Below are 21937 nucleotides of genomic sequence, written 5' to 3'. Positions count from 1 at the left end.
AGGATAACGCGCACATCTGGCTAAACCTCTGAATTGCAGCGAAAGTTTAACTATGAGCAGGACTTATAAAGCTTGCTCTTGGGTGATATTACGCATGGATCCCGATGTGTTGGTGGTGTAGGCCTTTAGAATAGAGGGGGGGCAGAACAGGCAGGAATGTCTCTACGTGGCAGTGGGAGGGGGGGGAGGGACACTACTTCTCACCAGGGGTCTAATTAGTAACCTAGAAGATTTAAACATTAAAGAGAAGTATTTTATTGGAATAATGCTTTGGTTGGTCCTTAAAATCGAATAAAACTGCAAACTCAACTTGCCCCTTCCCTAAAAACTAATTTAATTTATCCTTTAGTTATGATGTAAAGTTATAAAAGGTCAGTTCTCTGTGAGGTTTTCCTTGCACTGTCTGTAGAAGGAACAACAGCAGTGATTTATGCTTTTGTGATCTAGTGGGAGGAGGAGCTCCAGCGGGTGGGGGGCGCCTGCTCCTGTCCTGCGCCCGGGGGAGGTGAGGCTTTATCCGGATACGTGGTGGAACTTGAGGCGGTCCTACGCATGCCGACCGTCCGGGATCATCCCAGCCAGCCCCTCCACCATTTACTAAACTTTAACATGGCACCCTCCACTTCTTCTCGACTCTTGTCTGCGCTGCTGATCGCATTTTCCATCGCTGCGGTGAACTCGCAATATGAAAAATACAGCTTCAGGAGCTTTCCCAAGCATGAGCTGATGCCTCTGGAGTCGGCGTACAAATACGCGCTGGACCAGTACACCGGGGAGAAGTGGAAGGACACGGTGGAGTACATGGAGATGTCTCTGAGGCTGTACAGGCTGCTGCGGGACAGCGAGGCCTTCTGCAACCTCAACTGCAGCTCAGTCCGGTTGGACGACGAGGAGAAGTTTGCGGAGTTTCCAGAGCTGCGGGCGTTTGGGAACGTCGTGAAGAGGGCGCAGTGCCTGAAGCGCTGCAAACAGGGGCTGCCTGCTTTCAGACAGGCCATGCCTAGCCGGGACACCATAGATGAATTTGAGAGGAGGGAGCCGTACAGATACCTGCAGTACGCTTACTTCAAAGTAAGCAAACATGTTTAATATGTGGGGTTAAATCCATAGAAGGATGTTAAGTGATCACCGACAGTTAGGTGACAGGTTTACTCTTGTTTTTTTTTAATGTCATACCAAATCATTGTGGGTGCTAGTGCATCCAGAGTTTCTCCAAAACCTCACTTTGTGATTTTTCCTGAAATACGTTCTGACGTCACGTACGTGCCACGGCTACACAGGTTGGCTACAGAGGCTCGGTCCTGCAAAAGGGGGGGGGACCCTTTATTTTTGTTTTTTTCGTGTTCTTTTATTATTATGAGGAAATAAAGTCCTGAGAAGGGGACAAAGATTAGTACTGTGCTGATCCTTCTACAAGGGTTCACTGTGATCTAGCTTTAAACTTTGGATCACAGTCAATCTATTCTCAAAATCTCAGGTCAAAGGTTAGAATTACAATTATATTTAGAGTTATGTAACAGTGATTGTTTTAATTAACTCAAACAATCATACAGTGTGTGCACAGATGTGTGCAAATTAATAGAGAAACATAACACCTTAACATGCCTCCATACAGGTGTGTGACACCCACTCGGCTGGCATGGTTTGGATCCACTTGCTCCTTTAGACTGGTCACTGAATTGGTTTGATGAGTATGAAAATTATTTGAATCATAAACTACGGCCTTTGCAGTCACCTGATTTCAAAACAGGGAGATTTTAGGCCCACAGGTCCAAACTTCCATCATCAAAATACCAAATGACGGAATATATTTTGGGAGAGTGGTGACCAGGTCTCCAGTAGTTGACTGATACACTTTAAGTTGTATTTTTCTTTAATTTGTCGCCAGTCAGTATGTAGTCTTCTAATGTAAGTTTTGTAATCTCACTTCAGATAGTGATAGACTATAACTTGATGTTTCCTCCCTCCTACATAGACATTATAATAGTAGAAATCTTAAGATGGGGCTTCTTTGGATCAGATATTATCACCATCTAATGCTAGTGCTCATCTGTTTTGATGTCTTCCGCATGAGTAGGTTTAGAAATCAGTTGAGGATCTCACTTTACCAATTTCATTTTCTTCTATACTGATGAGTTCAAATGTAAAGTAGCTGTTAACAACGTGTTTTTGTTCTTTCTCGCAGTCTGACAACCTGGCGAAGGCGGTGTCTGCTGCCCACACCTTCCTACTGAAACACCCCAATGATGAGATGATGCAGAGGAACATGGCGTACTACAAGAGCATGCCCGGGGCCGAGGAATACCTCAAAGACCTGGAAACAAAATCCTATGAGGTATAAATATACACACACAGACACATCCCCTTTATGATCTCTGGTATTCACAGGAAGGCACTTTCATACCCACATGCCATCATACACACACGCACAAACAACCATCCAGTCACTGACTCTGTGAGATGGGTGTGCCAGATATAATGTGATGCCAGCTTGTGGTAATATGGAGTCACACACAACCAGTGCTTCCCGAAGTGGTTTTAGGGAAACATCAGTGGCCCCAGTGAATAAGGAGGTGTTCAGCTTCATTACACAAATACAAAAATTCAATCATATTTTTGTCTCTCAGTAAAATCTCATCAAAGGAAGATCTGTGCTGCTGATACAGACAACAATAATGATAAAAATAATTTTATATATGGTTTAAATGATATTGAATTTGACAAGAAAATCCTGTTTAACCATGTGAGTTGCCCCAATAATACAATCGTACCCAAAATGATCAGTTATTTCTGACTGTTTTTTGTCATGTGTTGTTGCAGATGTTGTTCGTTCGTGCCGTGAGGGCGTATAACGGAGATAACTTCCGTACCTCTGTGTCAGACATGGAGCTGGCTCTGCGGGACTTCTTCAAGGTCTACGATGAGTGTCTTGCGGCGTCTGAAGGCCCCAGGGACGTCAAAGACTTTAAAGATTTTTACCCCTCTATAGCAGGTCAGTTAATCCCCATCACGTCCTGCCTCTATGCCTCCTCCCCGGTTGATACAGTACATAACTGCATTTCATTCTTTTGTTTTTCATTTGACCACTTCTCCAATAAGTTGGTTATCTCTGCAGTTAGTGGTGTTTTTTTTTTTTTTTTTGAAAGTCTAATGCAAAGTTTTATTTTCTTTCCTCTCCAGATCACTACATAGAGGTCCTAGAGAGGAAGGTAAGGTGTGAGAGTGAGCTGACACCTGTCGTAGGGGGGTTCATCGTTGAGAAGTTTGTGGCCACCATGTACCACTACCTACAGTTCGCCTATTACAAACGTGAGTATCATGTTGTTACCATTTTGCCATTGCTGACGCACATTTGGCACACACTGGAGCGTTCTTATTCTTTGGAGTTATAAAGTTTATCCCTGTATTAAGCTCTAATTGTTGTGTTTTCAGTGAATGACCTGAAAAACGCAGTGCCATGCGCAGCCAGCTACATGCTCTTTGACCCCAGCGATGATGTCATGAACAATAATGTTGCCTATTACAAGTTCCACAAAAAGCAGTGGGGGCTGACAGATGAGGATTTCCTCCCGAGATCAGTGAGACACATTAATGATTACACACTTCAAACCAAGACAGTTCATATTCCTACTTCAGTTTACAAAATGCAAACATGAACACAGTTTCTTCATTGTCTGCTGTGCCTCTGTGTACTACAGGAGGCAGTGCGGTATTACAACCAGACCACTATGCAGCTACAGATGCTGGAGTTCTCCAAACAGCGCCTGGTGAGCGACGATGAGGTGTGTGCCTGTGTTTACATAGTTTAGTGTGTTTGTGCCTTAGAGATTATCTTAGGTCAAGTGAAGGGAAGGTAATATACAGTTCATCCTTAAAAATACACCTGCTTGAAATCAGTTAGTGTTTTGATTAGGTTGTTTGCAGCTCTGTCGTTGTGTAAATGATGGAAAAACCCTGGATTCTTCCATCTGGTCACATGACTCCCTGCAGTACAATGTGGGCCCTGTTTTTATCAGGCTGCAATATCACAGAGCTCCATGGGGTGGCAGCATGACACTGGCATTTCCTTAAATTATTATGATGCAGCACAAGGAGTGTGACCATCAGGGCAACCCAGCATAAACCAGATTACATGCTGCATGTGGTAAATACTGTTCACTTCTTGACTGTAATCGCTTAAGTAATGTCAGGTATGAGAAATCTGAGATAGAACTATGAGTGGGAGGATTTCTGCTGATTCACTGAGTGCAAATGTCACTTATGAAATAAAACAGATGCTTATCTTTGGTTTGTTCTTTTTTGTGTCTGTGTGTCTGCAGGGGGAGGTGGTGGAGTTTATAGATGAGTTCTTGGAAATGGATGAAGAGCCCACATTGGAAAGCAAGCTTTAACACTGGAAAAAAAACTGCTCGTGTTTATTGGGTTTTGTAAGGGGCTTTGATTGGTCACTGTGTTTTTACTTGCAGCTCCACATCCTGAATATTTTTCTAGATTCTTATTTTGTGCACTAAATATGCAGCTCAGAGGCATTTACATACAGCATAGTGGCTAAACGATACAAGAACGATGGTAATAGAGATATAAATATTTTTACTGTTACTGTTTTATGAATTAATTCATCCACTGTGAACCGTGTATGTTGTAAATGGACATTTTTACAATAAAATAACTTCCCAAACATCAGATTTCATGAGTAACCATCACAATACTACAGTTACTGGTTTTGGGAATGCGACTAGTTGGGAATAATTGATTTTTGACTCAGACGCCAATAAAAATTCCCAGAGAGATGATAGAAAGGAGTGGATGGAGTTGAACAGCATGGGTCCTTTTTAGACTTGATCAGGTCTGGAGGGCTGTGCTGAGCAGAGAGAGACAGCCAGAGGAAACACTGAGTTGTTTAATAATGTTTGAACATTGAGTCTCTGTGCAGTTTATCACACAGCGATGTTAAAAACCCACAGAGGAACATTCCCTCTGTCTTACTGTTTCTCTGACTCTGCGTCCGCTTTCTGTCCTGCCTGTTTTTACTGTATGTGTTTTATTACTTCTCCCTCGCCCGTACTTATCTATCATCTCCTTTCATTTATTGTTTTTCAACATTTTTGGAACACGTCACAGAGAAGTAGACGATTATGGCTGGTGGAAGGGACATTGGTTAAAAATTAAGATAAAAGCCTGATTGTCAGGAGTGAAGGTCACAGGTCAAAGTCACACCTCGAGATTTGACAAAAGGTCAAGCACTGTTCACACACACACACTCACTGGCGAAATCTGAAATACAGTGTGTGTGAATGCGTCCGTTGTGTCTGTCATAGGCTACTTTTGGGGACAAATTTCAAACTTAGGACCAGTTAACTGGGGATGACTTGACCAATTGGGGACAAAAGCCGTGTCCTCAGTTGGGAAAAAGATGATTTTTGGGTGAGTGGTTAAGGTTGGGGTTAGGAAAGTAGTGGTGATGGTTAGGGTTAAGGTAAGTCTCCAGGAAATTAATGTAAGTCAATGTAATGTCACCAAAAGTGACCATGGTCTGATATGTGTGAACCTGACAGAAATAAAAAACACAAAGTTGTGTACAGTGTAATAATAACCCCATAGTCACATGTTTAGGAGTTTATTGTGGCCTACAGAACACATACACAGTACACACTTCATCCTGACATCACACTCATCAGGCACTTTGAGATGAAGAAGAAACAGACATGATGAAATAGTAGCACTTTTCTTGTTTTCCTTTTTTAATACTTGCTTTCTTTCAAATCTTGTGCTCATGGTTTTGCATGTAACTCGAGTGATCCCAAATGTAATCTCTGTATTTCTAACTTTCTCTATGATTATTTTCAGTCTTCAAGCATGGACAAAAGCTGACTACAGGAGTACAGTACTTGTGTTTCAACAGCAGTGTGGAGTGGTAGGTGAAGTAAAAGGCAGTGGAGTAGATTTTGAGTAGAGTGGAGATTAGCTGACCCTGTGTAAGACCTGAAGAGGTAATGTCTAATATCAACCGAGCTCGACTGTCCTGGTGAAGAGAGATATGTCCCATTTTCTCGACACCAGTTATGCTACAATCTGAAACAGAAAGTTATTATAGTCAGAGGTTCATATTTACAGAAACAGACTGTATGGTGTTGTGGAAAAGCTTTCCGCTAAACATCCAATTGTTAAAAGAGGAAAGGGGCTTATAGGAGTGTTGGTCACAGATTTACAAGGAATTTTTTCAAGGACATTTTAACAAAAGCCATCAAATTATCCTTGTTGTTTTGATGTGAGCATTATTATTGTTTTTATTTAATTTGTGGTGATATGATTTTGGATTTCAGGATTTTATTATTTAGTTTTATATTGAATGTCTTGTGTGTGTTTGGGGGAGGGGTTATGTTTTTTTAACATCTTGGGACCATTAAGGTCTTGGAAATATGTAAAAATACATAAAACACATCATTAAAGAAAAAAAAAAATTCTACAGATACTTTATTTCCCATGACCTCACTAGATCATTACTCCACTCTCAGATACTACAATGTGGAAATAATTTTTATCAGTTTGAATTTAGGAATAGAAATTGGCTGTTTTTGACTAAACCCAAATCCACCAAATCCTTATTTCATAACCAGATTAGAAAACACATCTAAAAAAGCTTTTTATAATCCAGCTGAGAACACTGGATGTTTTGGAAAGTTGGACATATACTTACAACTGACGACACCATAAAGTACCTTGTCTACTAGATAACACCCACTAACACTAACACACCTACAATAAAGCTCTTTCTATTGAAGTAATTGCCATACAGTTTATCTTTATACATCACATGAATTACAAACTCTAATCTTTAAGTTTAAACCCTCTCATGGCTATTTGAATTTATTTACATTTGCCCTTTTTTTTACTGTTGGAACTTTTCTATTTTTCCGTGTGTATTTCATGTATTTGGCACATTATGGAAACAGCAAGTGTAAATATTACAGAAACATACAAATCTACAGTCAGGACAAACATCAGAACTCATGAAAGTAAATATCATCCACTGATGAATATCTCACTTTACATTTATCATTATAGGTAAGGTAAATACAACAATTTATTATGATACACATATTAGAACATGTGGTCCAGCCTTAGATTTTACCTAAAGTCCTGTTATTGGCGCTCCAACTCCACAAGTTATTTAGAAATCTAATAACAATTTTGATTGAATTTTCATGAAAAAAATAATAATTTTGCATTACACCGACAGCAGTCAGATTATTTCAAACTATTCATAATAACTCAAATTTAAATTATAACATTTGTGATTGTGTTCTTAGGTTATCTTTGTTGCCATGGCAGCACCACAATGTTTGATCTCTGGTCGGCCTGAAAACCGTCGGCATGCTCTCTGGTTCCTCAGTCGGGAACTTCAACCGCTGACCGGTATATTGCACGGACCTGAGACACACACACACACACACACACATATACTCACACACATGCACACAAAGGGGCTGAGTCTGCAGTCTGGACACCCACGCTAAATCTCCCACCAAACCACTGTCAAAACCAACAGGGACAGGAAAATCTGTATCCTGTCATCCTTTCACTCCTCACACCTCCCCGTTTTGTATCTGCCACTTTTTCTACTCTTCCCCCCTCACTTTTCTTCATACCACTCATTATACTCTTTCATCTGCTCTAATCATCATCATCATCCTTTTTTTCTTTCATGCTAGTCTAATACAAGACGGGTCGTTCATTTGGGACGAGCAAATCTGCTGCAATGATCTGAAAGTGTTCTGAACTTCAGCGCTCTTGTCCTGGAGTGGGATACAGTTTTTATCAACACAATAAACAGAAGAGAAGATTGAGATTGACAAATCCAGAACAATACACATCGACAATAAACAGAGCAGTCAATGAAACCATCAAAAACAACAGCAAGGTAACACAAAAGAATGTCCAAGAGCGTTGGAGGTTGAAGTCTCAGTTCATATATTCAGGCAGATGTGCCCTCTGTTGTGGTTTTCCTACATGGTCATTTCCTTATAATCTCCTTCCTGGGGCTGAGTCCAGTCTAGGCACAGTCCCTCCACCTGTCCAGCTAGATGCCAGAGCTTTGAAAATAATGGGTAGGTATGACAAAGATGAGTAAAATTCCTTACAAATGATCTTTTTTCACTTTGTTGAGCATCAGTTCTTGTTGTTTTACTATATTTACTATATTTTCACACAGGTAAGGTTTTGCCTTTCACACCTGCTTCGTGGTCCAAATCATCTCTTCATACCTATCCAGAATCTTCAAATATGCAGTAGTGTCTAGCAAGATGAGGGGCTGTGCTTTCCGCTCAAATTCCTCTGAATCATCCCAAATTCCCAAATGTCTCTGCCCTCCGTCAGTGTCCATCCCTCTCTCTTTAGCTCTCTCCTAAACTTTTTGCTGCATCTCTATCTGTTGGCCCTGTCTGGTCTGACTTTGCCCCTTCCCATTCATCTTGTACATTGAGCTTTTCTGCTGTTGCCGCCGGTAACACCACACCCCGACAATGACCGCCGCAGCGATCACACACACCGCCACGATTATGGCTGCCACCGTGGGACCTCGGCTGGAAGAGCTGGGAGGATGGGGAGGGCAGTCCTCACCTGTACAGATTGCCTCCCCCATCTCTCCTTCCACCTCGCCCCTATCGCCGGTCTCGCTGGGCAGGTTGTGCACAGTGTGTTCCTCCATCGCTCCAGTGATGACGTCGCCGTCGTGCACAGGTGGGGCCGGGCCATGATTGAGAAAGGGGTGCTCGGTGAGGTCACCCATCCAGGAGTGGGTAGGAGCTGCCTGTTGTGTGTCGTATTCCAGGGTGTCGGAGTTCGAGGGCTCTGGCTTGTCAGGAGAAGGAGCAGCAGTGGGGATCAAGCGAGGCACCACTCCGCCTTGCTCTAAGTCAGAGTCATTAGTGGGAGACTCAGGCATCTCTGGTAAACTGGTGTAAGGGACAGGCTTCTCCACCTCATTGGGTCTGTCTGTTGTCCTGACAACAGTTCCCCCCTCTCTATCTTCTGGTCCCACCCTTTCTGTTGTGGAGTCACTTGTTTCAGTTTCTTCTTGAGCGACTGGGTACCCGTCCAGCCAGGTCTCATCCGTGGTGGCCGCTCCTTCTGCTCCCTTCTGGGTGACATTCTGACGTTCATCTGTTTCTATAGAAAAGATGACATGCGGATGGCCATCGTCATTATCTTCATGGCTATCATGGCTGTCATGGTCGTCATAGCTGTCATGGTCAATGTGCTCATGATCATCAAGATTGTCGTGGTCACGATCGTCTTCACTTGTATCGTAATGTTCCTTGCCGTCATCGTGGTCGCGACTGTCTGGATGTTCCTCCAAACCATCAGGATGTTCCTGATCATCGTCAGTGTGATCGTCTGTCACATCCTCGTGATCCTCGTAGCTTTCATGTTCATCGTAAGTATCTTCTCGATCATCATAATCCTGGCTGCCGTAGCGAACATGATCACGCTCATCTTCATGTTCACCCATGTCATAATGGTCATAACGGTCATCATGATTTTCATAGCGACCACGTCTGTCCAGATCATCATCCTGAGCTGAAATGTAATGTTTCGAATCATCATCATGGCCATCTTCGTCCTGATGACTGTGGTGGTCATCTTGATCATCGTGGTGGCTGTCGTCATGGACGTCCTGGTCGTCATGGTGGCTGTTGTCATGATCATCTCGGTCATTTGTGTCATGATCGGCATAGCTGTCTTGCTCGTGATCATGATCATGATCATCAACAGGAAGCTGGTGGGGCTGCCTTTCTTGGCTCTCCTGCTCTTTACTCTCATCTGACTGGGCACCCGAAGCCCTCTGGGTAGTCTGTGTGACAGGACTGGTGGAGACCGGGTGTCCCTCCTGCTGAAAGGCCTCAGAGGGGAACCAGAAGAGGTGTTTCTGGGAGAGAAGAGAGACAGGTGCCTCTGTGGCATCAGTTTTGACCACCTCCTTCCTCTCCTGTTCCCACCTCGGATGGCCTATTAAGTCCTCAGCAGCCTGTTCCTTGTCTTTCTCTCCTGCTTTTATAACTCCTTCAAATTTCCTACCGTGCTCAGTCACCTCTCCTCCCACTTCCTGCTCTCCACGCTGGTCTTGATGCTCCACCTCTCCCTCGAAACTGAAGCTCGTCCCTTCCTGCTCCTGAGTCCTCTTCCCCTCCGGATATGCTGCTCCATGCACCTCCTCGTACACTTCGCCATGAGCTTCCTCTGGTCCCTCATTGTGGTGCTCTGCTCCTCCATAGGAATCTGTGAACTTGTCCTCGTAGTCCACGTGACTCTCAGTCTCATCTGCAAACACATAAAGAAGAAACAGAAAGTTACATCAATTCTCTACATTCACGATCATATAGCTCAACTCAAAGAAATCAAAAAGAGCATTTGCATTAGATAGCCTGGCTCTGTCTAAAGGAAAAAGATTCACATGTAGTGCTTCAACAGCTCATTATTTCTTGGCTGGGAGCAGTAATTTTCTGAAGTCCAATCATCACCCCCGCATCCCTCAGTTTCCAGTCTTTATGCTAAGCTAAGCTAAACGGCTGCTAGCTCCAGCTACATATTGAACATAAGAGAGCGACATCAATCTTCTCGTCTTTTCATCTAACTTTCAACAAGAAAGAAAATGCTAAAAATTCCCAGAACGTTGAACTATTCTATTCCTTTAAGATAAAGCAATATCTACTTTATTGTTTACCCTTCATCACAGGTTATAGCCTACTCAAAACATGATAGCAGTTGAGAGCAGTTCAACCTCTTGTACTTGACTTCAATGAGGAAAGAAACAATTCTCGGTACAGTATTGTCACACTTCATTTAATGCTCAGAGCTTGGCACACTCGACACGGATGTACAAGCTGCTGCAGAGGAGTGAGTCCCGAAGAGTGGGGCGAATACTTCTTTATCTCTTTCTCAGAAACTCCTTAAGGAGTAAGGAGTTGTGACTAATCTATGTGTGGTTATAGCCAAACAGACATGGCAGGATATGCTTCAGCATGAACAGATGTTCTTTGTTTCTCTTTCACATGGGAACATACAGTTCAGAAGCACAAACATGGTTTCTATTACTGTCAATAAGTACTTTAAACCTTTCACAAGTTCACACAAGCACATGTACATATTCGTATAATAGTTTCTCTCACAAGATTGATACATTTGAAGGATTTCTAGATATTTGAATAGGTGAAATTATTATTTCAAAAGAGAATAATACAAATTAAAAAGTAAAATCTGAAAAATCATTTTGTGACCCTTCAGATACAATTTGGGAACCTCTGGTTTAGAGCACAAACATGTCCACATCTCTGTTAGCTAACCATGCACATGAGCTTTAGATTCTGCCTTCATAGAAAACTCTTGCACCCTTCTCCCTCTGTTGTGAACTGGGCCACATTATGGCATGTCACACTGAGGTGCCACAGCAGCCATTTTCATCGCAACTCACAACTGAGACATTGTTTTCCAAAAGCCAGGAATCAGGCACTCATCACCTAACAACAGTGGGAGCTAACAAGAGCTTTGAAGAGGAATACAAATACAAGAATACAACATAAATATTTTAAACACCTTCTTACCTTTGACACAAACCTGCACCAGTCCATACCACTCTCCACAGCTGTCGCACAGGAGGCTGAAGGCACTGTGTCCACTGGACATCACATAACCCGGCACACATGTGTACAGCAGCTCGTCGCCCATCTCCAAGTCACTGTGTCCCTGCATACGAGCATTTGGAAAGGATGGAGGATCACCACACGCCACACCTGTCAGCAACAAACACAGATGCATGTAATGTTAAAAGAAAAAGAAGAAAAGACACATCAATCTTAAAAAGTTGGATGTAAATGTTTTGAGTTCTTAAACTATTAGATAAAGATGATGCTAACCCTATTCAGTATAAAACAGTGTTGTTAATGAAACATGACCACACTCATTATTTTCAGCTTTCCAGTGTGAGTATCCCATTTGTAAACAAAAGGAGATAAGAATGACTCAAGGGACGGGAAGCAATGGGGTTTTATGGGAAATGTGGATGTAATTTTGACAAACACTTCCACTAACAATGTCACTGTCATGAGATAACGGCTGTCTATTGTCCTGACTCAGCTTTAAGTTTTCAGGCTAATAATAAGAAGGCAGCAAAGTTTATTTAACAAATAATGACATATTCATTGCCTCAAATTATTGACACGCTGTAACATCACATGACAGGACAACATTGTGTTTTGGCAAGTACAACTATACTTATAGGTTACTGCTATTTCCAAAAGCACTGCATTGTTTGCTAGCAGCACAGTTTTAGGGATGACAGTGTTGGCTGGTCTATCAGCCCACCACTTTGTTCCAGATTGAAATCTCTCAACAATTTTTGTAACTTTTGTATGGATTTTCATTCAAATTTGTGTAGATTTCCATGATCCACATAGAACAAATCCTTAACTATGGTGATCCTTTGACTTTTCATTATGTGCCTTCATGAGGTTGTGATTTGTGGGTTTAAGTGAAACTATTTATGTATTACCATGAAATCTGGTACACACATTTACAATAGGGTGAATTACAACAACTTTCCTATAACTTTCGTCTAGTGCCATCATCAATTCAAAATTTCAGTTCTGCAAAACTAATAACATTCCCCTCAGCTTCAGCTATACTTTGTGTTTAGTGCTTATTAGCAGATGTTAGCATGATAACACACGAAAACTAAGATGGTGAACATGGTAAACATTATACCTGCTAAACATTTGCATGTTAGGATTGTCATTGTGAGCATGTTAGCATGCTGATGTTAGCATTTAGCATGGCCAGTGGTGGAAGAAGTACTCAGATCCTCTTACTTAAGTAAAAGTACCAATACAGCAATGTAAAAATACTTACAAGTAAAAGTCCTGCATGAAAAATCCTACTTAAGTAAAAGTACATAAGTATTAGAAGCAAAATGTAGTTAAAGTATGAAAGTAAAAGTATTGGTTTGGTCCCTCTGATTGATATATTATTATATATGACATCATTAGATTATTAATACTGAAGCATCAGTGTTAGAGCAGCATGTTACTGTTGTAGCTGCTGGAGGTGGAGCTAGTTTCAACTACTTTATATACAGTTAGCTAATTTAGTCCAGTGGTTCCCAACGTAGGGGTAAGGCCCCTCAAAAGGGTCACTAGATAAATGTGAGGGGTTGTGAGATGATTAATGGGAGAGGAAAGAAGAAAAAACAAGTCCTGATAAACAAATCTGACTACACACTGCTTTTTGTAAGACTGGTTGGAAACCACTGGTTTCATCTTTAACAATATGTTGTATTTTAAAAGTTTGTTATATTATCCATTGTGTCAAATCTTCATCTGAAAAGTAACTAAAGGTAACTAAAGCTTTTAAATAAATGTAGTGTAGTAGAAAGTACAATATTTCCCTCTAAAATGTAGTAGAGTGGAAGTATAAAGTAGCATCAAATGGAAACACTTGAGTAAAGCGGTAGACTCTTAGTCTGATATTGTGGTATTTTGAGACATATTTTGTGGTGTCTGTTTTATGTCATTTGTGTGTAGGCGTACTCGTTGTTGTTGTTGTTGCCTATCTTGGCCAGAACTCTCTTGATAAAAGGGATTTTTAATCTAAATGAGGTTCTCCTGCTTAAACCTGCATTAACCGGTTTTTTGGCCACTTGGGGGCAGCAGAAGCAAGTAGTGAACACAACACTGCTTGCTAGCAAACTGTTGCTTATTTACACATCCAGCAGTTAAGGGGCAACATTATCATTCATTTGGAGTCGTGTTTCTGTCCACCTGATGAATGTAAATCCAATATCCACTCTCTTTTAGCTCTGTTTTTGGTCTCTATCAACTCCTGAGGGAAATATCTGGCTCTTTAGCTGCTAAATCCTAAATCCACTATGTTCATCAGCTAGTCACTAACTGTCTGTTTGCCATTTGGTGCTGAGCAGGTAGTAGACAGGTAGTGTTTTTTTTTTTGGGGGGGGGGGGGGGGGGTTCTGTGAAAACAGCTATGAGAATGGTGAGAGTCATCCAAAACAGTGACGTTGCGGGCTGCACAGCTAAAAAATGAGCTGTAACTCGCTATAAAGCTCTGTAAAGCCGAGGGGAGCTACAGATTTTGGTGATAATTCACTGTAGGTTCGTCATTATGAGCGACACCTCTAATTGATATCGTTAATATAAAAAATAACGATTATAGCCACTTTAAATAAAGGTTAACAAAACCTTTTATATAATTTATAGTAATATTTAAATTGTATATTGCTCTTATAATTGGACTGGCACTTCATACTTCCAGTATCTCTTATCACAGCAGCCATAGCTGTAGCCACAACCACAGCCCTGACTGTGAAGTTTTGTCCCTGCGTTAAGTGGATCTGTACTGTTCATTTTTCCCACAGCAGAGTGTTCCTTCCAGCCTCAGGGTGTGCGTGGTATATAAACAGCCACAGTAGGTCTACTGTTTATGAGGAAGGACTACAGACCTCCTCTGGGTGATGTCCAATAATAGTCTGATCCAAAACCAACCACTGGTCCCCTTCCCCTCTCAGACTCAAGTGGAATAGGTGTGTGGAATTTAGCTTCAGCTCCGTCAGGGCTTACGTACATTCACGGATCAAGTTATATCATCACACACACACACACACACACACTGATATTCATTAGAATATCACAGATTGGTTTATAAATGATATGAGTAAAAACACAGAAATGACACACACACACACACACACACACACACACACAAGCATTATGGAGAGTGTTATAAGCGGAGGTGTAGATGGAAGGAACGCAGGGACACAGCCTCTTTCACACCTCACTAAATATTTCAGGAAAGAGAACTGCACACATACTGTTACACACAAGGCTCATCCATTCATAACCATGAGTTTCTACTACTATTTCAGGTCAGGATACACCTTATGTGTGTAAGATTTAAAAAATGAGGGCATACATTTGTGTATGTGTGTGTTTACTGACCTTTGTCTTTGATGCAGAAGGCGTCCAGGTGTGCTGTTTCCTCTGTAGCATTTTCTGTTCTCACATCCACTGCTTTCAGTGCACCGCCCACAATATTACACACTGTGGTCCTAGAAATCAATAGATAGATAGATAGATTTAACATTCACATACACACAAACACACCTATTAATTACAACTTTATTGAGAGCAACTGGCCTAGAGCGAAGCTTTTAAGCACCCCTAAGGGACTCTAGGATTGAGGATGGTCATAATTAAACCCAGTGTGTTTGCTTTTAAGGTACACACACACACACACAGACAGACTCCCTAAGGTACATCTCCTGTATCCTGTACTTACAGCATTACACCATTGATAAAAGTGATGACACATATCTGCTGAATAATATCATGTTTAAAGCTACAGTCCTGGTGGGGAACAAAAGGGCACAGACATACAGACACAGACACATATTTGCTGCTTTTTTGGACACCATCAGATTTGTTGCCTAATCAAATATTATTACAGCATGACATCAGAGTCCAGGAACACATATCATGGCTCAGACATGCTGCAGTATCAGCAGTTGTAGCCTGCAGGACAATATTATCGCACTATGGCACATTAGTGACTGACATTCCCATGTACAAGCCTTGAATTACATCCAACTTATATAGGACAATCATAACATCAGGGGCCTAATATAAAACGTATATTCAACAGGGTCCAAAAGTAACACGGTCAGTGCACAGTGCCTACAAGCTGCAGTAGTAAAAAAACGATGAGTAAATGGTCTATTTTTGTTGCAACATTAATAAGGTTTATAGGATATATTTGTCTTCCAAAAGCAGCAGATAAGAATGACTCAAACTTCCCCGGCCAATCAAATCACGTTCCCAGAGCAGCTCCCAGCACCAATCAACCTCATGTGAAAAGAAAATTCAAAGCAAATATTGGCAGGGTCCAGAAAAGTCATTAAAAGTCAGACATATTACACTTTTCATTAATGACAAGTTTGACCAGTGATATAAATCAAGCATCATTAAATGGAAAAGGTATCGGCCCAGACTTGAGTGTCTGCGAGTCTGTGTGTGTGTGTGTGTGTGTGCAGCGGAGTTAATCAAAGCATCAGTAATTGGAAAGAATTTGACTGGCAGAGCAGTGAGACTGTGAGAAGTAGTGTGAGTCATACTGCATGCTTGTGCCATGCTAACTTCAGCTTATAAGGACAAAAGTCTGAGGGGGAGAGAGAAATGGGCAGCAAGACAGAAATCGCCAAGAAAACACGAGAGAGGCAAAAAACGGAAAGATTGTTTTCATATTAAACTATAGCTCCTGCAGACATCTGTGTGTGTGTGTGAGAGAGAGATACAGAGAGAGATACAGAGAGAGGGTAAGAGGTAAAAAAAAGACTGACCTCTATAAGTCGTTGTACCTGAATGAATAACCTTTTCTTAAAACCCTCACCTTACATGACATTACTATTACAGGAGAAAACCCAAAAGGTGTGTGTTTGGTGTTGATTCAGTCTGATCGTATTATTGTGTTTGGTTACCGGGGCAGCAGATCTATGATTGACAGGTAAGAGAAAGATGTTAAGACAGCAGAGTCAATCTGAGAAGCACTTGTTATTATGCAACAGACCTACAAATGATGTCAAGCCATTCTGCAGACTTGATTAACTGGCATCAACACCAGAGTGCTACCTTCTGGAAAACTGTCAAAACACCACAATGAAAACTACATAGAAATCTATTGTATTTATTTTATTATTGCAGTTTTATCCGTTTTTATTAGTCTCTTTGGTTTTAATTTACTGTTTACATTTGTACTTTTATTATTGGCTTGTCATTCACCTGGAAAGCACTTTGAATTGTGCTAACCGGTACAAAAGTTGCTATACAAATTAAGTTTGATTGATTGTGAGGGTTTGAGGGCTGCAGATAGAAAATGATGTGAATTAAAGGGACATTTATTGGAAGTGAAGGTTGTGGGAGAGACTGTAGACAAACTGGAGACTGGCCAAAACAGGCAATGAAAAAGATTCAAACCATAAGTTAGGGCTTGATGCACACCAACCTACGTTTATTCTATTTTTGGTGTGTGGCAAGCCCCTTTCTTTATGCTTTAAAATAAGAATAATGTTTGCAAAGGTGCTATATAAAGCTAACTTGATTTGTATTTGCAGCATATTGCTTCCTGTCTGAGTAGGTTGATTATTTTAGAGAAGAGTCATGGATAGATAAAATGTAAGAAATGACTAAATCTGGACATCATATCCTTTCAAATCTCTCTATTGTTACTATCAACACAAAGAGAAAAATGTTGAAAAGGGAAAAAAGAAATGTCAAAGTGTATCTCTAACACTCTTTTTAAGACCCAGCTCTTACATAACTGGAAAAGTTATTTTTCCACCATAATTCCAGGTGTTACACGTAATATCACTTGATTCTAGTATTTTTGTACACATGGTACTTGGACCCAGTATTGTCCCAAATATGTTATGATTCAGTAATTAAAATGATCACTCACTATAATGATACTTCTCATAATGAGATACACCAGTGTAAAGCTCCAAACGGGTCTGAAATTCCATGTTCGGTTAGTTTAGCGTCATTCAACTTAATTATCATCACTCCTCTACTGAGTCATCAGAAATAGGGGAGGTGGGAGGAGGGAGGTGTGGAGCTCCTGATGTTCTCATTAAACCTGGGGGGGGGGGGGGGGGGGTGTACTGTATATGGGATGGGTCATGTATATGGCCAGTGTCATGTACAGGACACTGGCCAACACTTACAACAACAACACTTACAGGAGATCCTACAACAGACAGCCAAGAAACAGCCTCACATAGAGCAAACAGGAAAGGAAGAACGACGTCACATCAGCTAACATGAAATATGTAAGTGGCTTGCTTTGTGTGTTCATTCCCAATTACAAGTGATAAATGAACCCCCGGCCTTCTTAACCTCCATTTTCTTCACTAACACAAGAAGGACCAGAAGGATGAGGTAGGTTCAGGTGGAAAGGGGCGTAGAGTTGGATGCTTCGACACACAGCGATAGATGGATGATACACTGTGAAACATGGTAAGAGGGTGTGAAAGCTGATGTCCGCTGGACAACACAGAGACAGCAGGGAGCGTAGGAAAATAAAAAAAGCTCTTCCTCTAAGCACATTCGTCATTCTTGGGGCAGCCGCCATTTTGAAGCCAGTTAGGGACTACACCAGTATTTCTTCTTTAAGTGATGATATAAGAAAATATGTGTGGTTTTTTCCAAGTAATTACATAATGAACCACTATGGAACAAATCTTTATCAGTGTATCATATTAAACCCATTTAACACACTGAAGACAGTTGTGGAAGTAGCTGAAAGAATTAGCTCATTAATCAATGGACAATAGAATGATCACCAACTATTTTGAGTGTTGAAATAGCAGAAATTCTCTAAAATCTCTGATCCCAGCTTTACTAATGTGTGGATTTTCTGTATTTTAATTTTTTTCTGTATCAAATTTAATATATTTGGATTTTAGATGGTTGGTCGCACAAATCAAGACATTTGAAAACGTTACCTCGGCCTCTGGGAAACTGTGATGGCAGATTCGTCAATAATGAAAATATTTGTTAGATGTACTACTGATTTCAGTTGTGTTAGAAGTAAATATGTATCAGTTTTAGTCTGTCTGGAAGTGTTTTGGCTTAGAAGGGGAGATACTTCAGGGGGAAGATGACAGATTCACTTTCAACATTGTAAAACAAAGCTTCTCACTTTTAAAGAATTTAGGGCAGTATTTCAGCTCAACTTTGAAGAGCAGAAGCACCTCAGCACCATTCTTGTAATACTGAACACCATGTACTCTACAGGCTTGAAATCACCTTATATTAGAGCCAGAGACACCAAGACTGCATTCGTTTCAGTGTGTCCTTTTTAGTTAACGCCAAAAAACAGCGAACAAATTGTCAATCACCTCACTGTAAGCTAACCTGTCTTCCTCAAATCAACTGTCTCTCTCTTCCAGTCTGTCTGTGCGTCTTTTCCCGTCTCTGGGTGCTGAGAGCAGTGTGTCATGTTACCGTGGAGATGAGAGGTGTAAATGGAGGCGGTTGTCGACATGACACCCCGGCTCAGAATTCCCTCCTCCTCCAGGAAGGAACAGAGGAGTCTTTCTCCCTCTCTTCCTCTCTCTTTTTCTCTTTCCCCCCTGAAATGTGTCACTCTCTTCTTCTATCTTACCGCTCTCTCTTTAACTGCCGCTGCTGCCTATACTTCCTTTCTCTTTCATCCATTCCCACAACCTCCGTCCCACACACACAGAAGCACATACACACCAAAATGACCTTTGACATCTCGAGAAGTCTTGAGTCTTCCTACATGTCCCTTAAAACAATGGCGACCCTCACGCACAAACACACGCAATCGCATTAACAAATACTTCCATTCTTACCCAACTGTGCCTCCATAGAGCCACCCACGGGTGCATGGGGAGAAGTAGCACTCCAACACAGCATGACGGAGCTCCGCTGCTGATGCCAAGCGGGCGTGTTGTGAGGCACAAGCCCGTTCAGCATCTCTGAAACCCTGCAGGCCAGAGGAGTTCCTCAGGTCCAACACAAACACTCGACCTGAGGAGAGAGAACAAGAAGTTCGAGGAATAAGTTTCATCTGAAACCTGTTATTGCCTGTTATTAACCTCTGCTATTGGAAAAAGTCAGTGTTAGTGGACATATTTTCTGCAGAGAATAAATTGACTTTTGGGCTTCTGGATAATGGTAGGGTCTGTAAGAATTAGATACAATCTGATGAAACAGTGTTTTGTGGGTTATAGTCCAATTAAAATAATATTTGCTGTCTTGTTTGTCTTCCTTCATGAAGAAAAAAGACATGCATCACAAATTAAAATGTGCAATAAGAAAAAAGAAGGCTAAAAGATCTATTATTGGTTTTAGGGTCATAATATTTTAACTCTGGATAATCTTTGTGCTTATAAAATTTCCCATATGTCAGGGTTGGGAGCACCACCCCACAATTTTTAAATGGTTTTGGACATCTTGGCTACTGAAAAACCTGAGACTTACACAATGAAGCATATATCTGTTTTATTCAAGGGATATGGATACTTTGGAATAGCAAAGCACCAATGCAGATTTTGAGGCTGATACCAAAGTCTGTTTCACGATTATGTCTGCCACACCAATACACATATTTCTTTTCATTAGATTACAAACGCAGGTGTAAATCATCAGTCAGGACGTGCCAATCCTAATTAAGGTAAAGTCACAGGGTTTATCACATAAAAGGCCCATATTTCCAAAATAAATTCAAAACAATAATCTTTGACCATTCTCTAATTGGCATATAATATTACTTTTAGTACCAAGGAAGACTTTATATTGATGGCTAATTGCTTCAGGTGTGATTAATTTACTGCATCACAGCAGCACATCGTCCCCTTCATTCCCACCTCATTGTCACATTAGTGTTTCTAAACACCAATGACTTAAACGGAGTAAAGAAAATTTGCTTTTAGGCCTAAAACAAAATAGTAAAATCTCCTAAATGTATATTTTTAGTAAAACTAGAGATGAACCGAACTAAGCTGTGTCTGTAGAAGCCTGGATGAAAGATGACTCTGCTGTGCGCAACGCTGACGCCTCAAACAGCATTCATGCCCTTTACGCAGAGGTTTATTATGTGTGTAAGGTTGTGTTTTCTCCGTATTTCAATAAAATATTTAATTTGATGGAAAAGGATTACGGACTGAGCGGGGGAAACGCTCTTTGAGGGTGATGGACACGAGATGACAATCAAGGATAGCGCGCGCTTCCACCGTGCGCACTTGAGTAACGGTCATGACCAGGAGCCAACCCAACTTTCTGGATGAAAGCTTTAATATTCCAATAAAAGGTTATGATTATGTTTGACAAACAGTGGTTTGTCATGCATAATCATGATGTCTATAGTTTTGTTGTCATCTTTAGATATTTACAGTAGCTATAAAGAGTATTTTATAATACAATTTATGTTGTTGTCTTCTTTTACAATAGATTGAAATATGGACTTACCGTCTGCGTTTACAACAGAGGCCACGAAAAGACCAACCAGGCATCCAAAGAGCAATGACAAAACAGTTTGGTTACAACGATCCAGCATCTTTCTGCGCCTTTGGTGTTCGGCTAAATGTCACTTTAAATGTTGGGGGAAAAAAACGTGTCCAAAAAACTTCCAGAGGAAATTGTACTCTCAAGTTTAATCTTGCAGGTTTAAGAGCAAACTCCCGCTATTTTCCTCCCGGTGGCAGAGATGGACTGAGGAGACAGAAGGTGGTATAAGCTTGTTGACAAGTGCGGGTGATAACGGAGAGAAAACGGTCGGAGCGGCTCAAGAGCGAGGCGCAGTTTATCTCCCAAATAGTCGCCCTCGCAAGCAGATGGAGCACCGGTGTGAAAACTCGCGTGTCCCCGTTAGTAAATACGTCACGGTTTAAAATCTTGAGGGAGGGCAAAGCCGGACTGCTCCTTTACAGAGAGGGAGAGGGAGAGAGTGTAAAAAGCTGCTGCCGAAGTGTCCTTGAGCAAGACACGGAGGTCCTGTACGTGCTCATTGTTCTCAGCTGACTTGGATAAAAGCATCAGCTACATGTTAAAATGTGTGTTAGTGTGTATTTAGATTGAAGACTAACTGTAGCTGCATTTCTGTTTAAAGACAAATTGACACAAAGTGCCAAATAAGGGACCTCAGGTTCAGTACACCCAAATGAAGCTGATCCTTTAAGCATAATAATCTTAATTAAGGTGAATTGTTCCCTCTGCTGGGCCGAACCCACTGCTCTCTCTCTCTCTCTCTCTCTCTCTCTCTCTCTCTCTCTCTCTCTCTCTGTGTGTGTGTGTGTGTGTGTGTGTGTGTGTGTGTGTGTGTGTGTGTGTGTGTGTGTGTGTCCCATTTGGTGAGG

General features: G+C 41.3%; 2 protein-coding genes across 3 annotated transcripts; one reads left to right on the top strand and one right to left on the bottom strand.

The window, feature by feature from the left end:
- The first annotated feature begins 276 nt into the window (after window positions 1–276).
- LOC122969648 (cartilage associated protein) lies at window positions 277–4683 on the top strand. The gene is made up of 7 exons (XM_044335534.1): window positions 277–1071; window positions 2186–2335; window positions 2821–2992; window positions 3181–3309; window positions 3433–3578; window positions 3699–3782; window positions 4320–4683. Exons 1-7 carry the CDS (start codon window positions 553–555, stop codon window positions 4389–4391), a joined length of 1272 nt encoding a protein of 423 aa, XP_044191469.1. The 5' UTR covers window positions 277–552; the 3' UTR covers window positions 4392–4683.
- Window positions 4468–21716, bottom strand: susd5 (sushi domain containing 5). Of its 2 annotated transcripts, XM_044335531.1 has the most exons (5): window positions 21051–21716; window positions 19433–19610; window positions 15003–15112; window positions 11601–11789; window positions 4468–10320 (listed from the first exon to the last, which is right to left on the bottom strand). In XM_044335531.1, exons 1-5 carry the CDS (start codon window positions 21136–21138, stop codon window positions 8405–8407), a joined length of 2481 nt encoding a protein of 826 aa, XP_044191466.1. In that variant the 5' UTR covers window positions 21139–21716; the 3' UTR covers window positions 4468–8404. The 2 variants fall into 2 exon arrangements, with proteins under 2 accessions (XP_044191466.1, XP_044191467.1); XM_044335532.1 differs by lacking the exons at window positions 15003–15112; window positions 19433–19610; window positions 21051–21716 and adding an exon at window positions 12904–12943 and having other exon boundaries at window positions 5602–10320.
- Window positions 21717–21937: the final 221 nt, after the last annotated feature.

The sequence above is a fragment of the Thunnus albacares genome, chromosome 19 (assembly GCF_914725855.1).
Source record: "Thunnus albacares chromosome 19, fThuAlb1.1, whole genome shotgun sequence".
In the NCBI taxonomy this organism is placed as follows: Eukaryota; Metazoa; Chordata; class Actinopteri; order Scombriformes; family Scombridae; genus Thunnus; species Thunnus albacares.
Note: the sequence above shows the minus strand (reverse complement) of the source record. Positions and strands in the feature narration are given on the sequence as shown.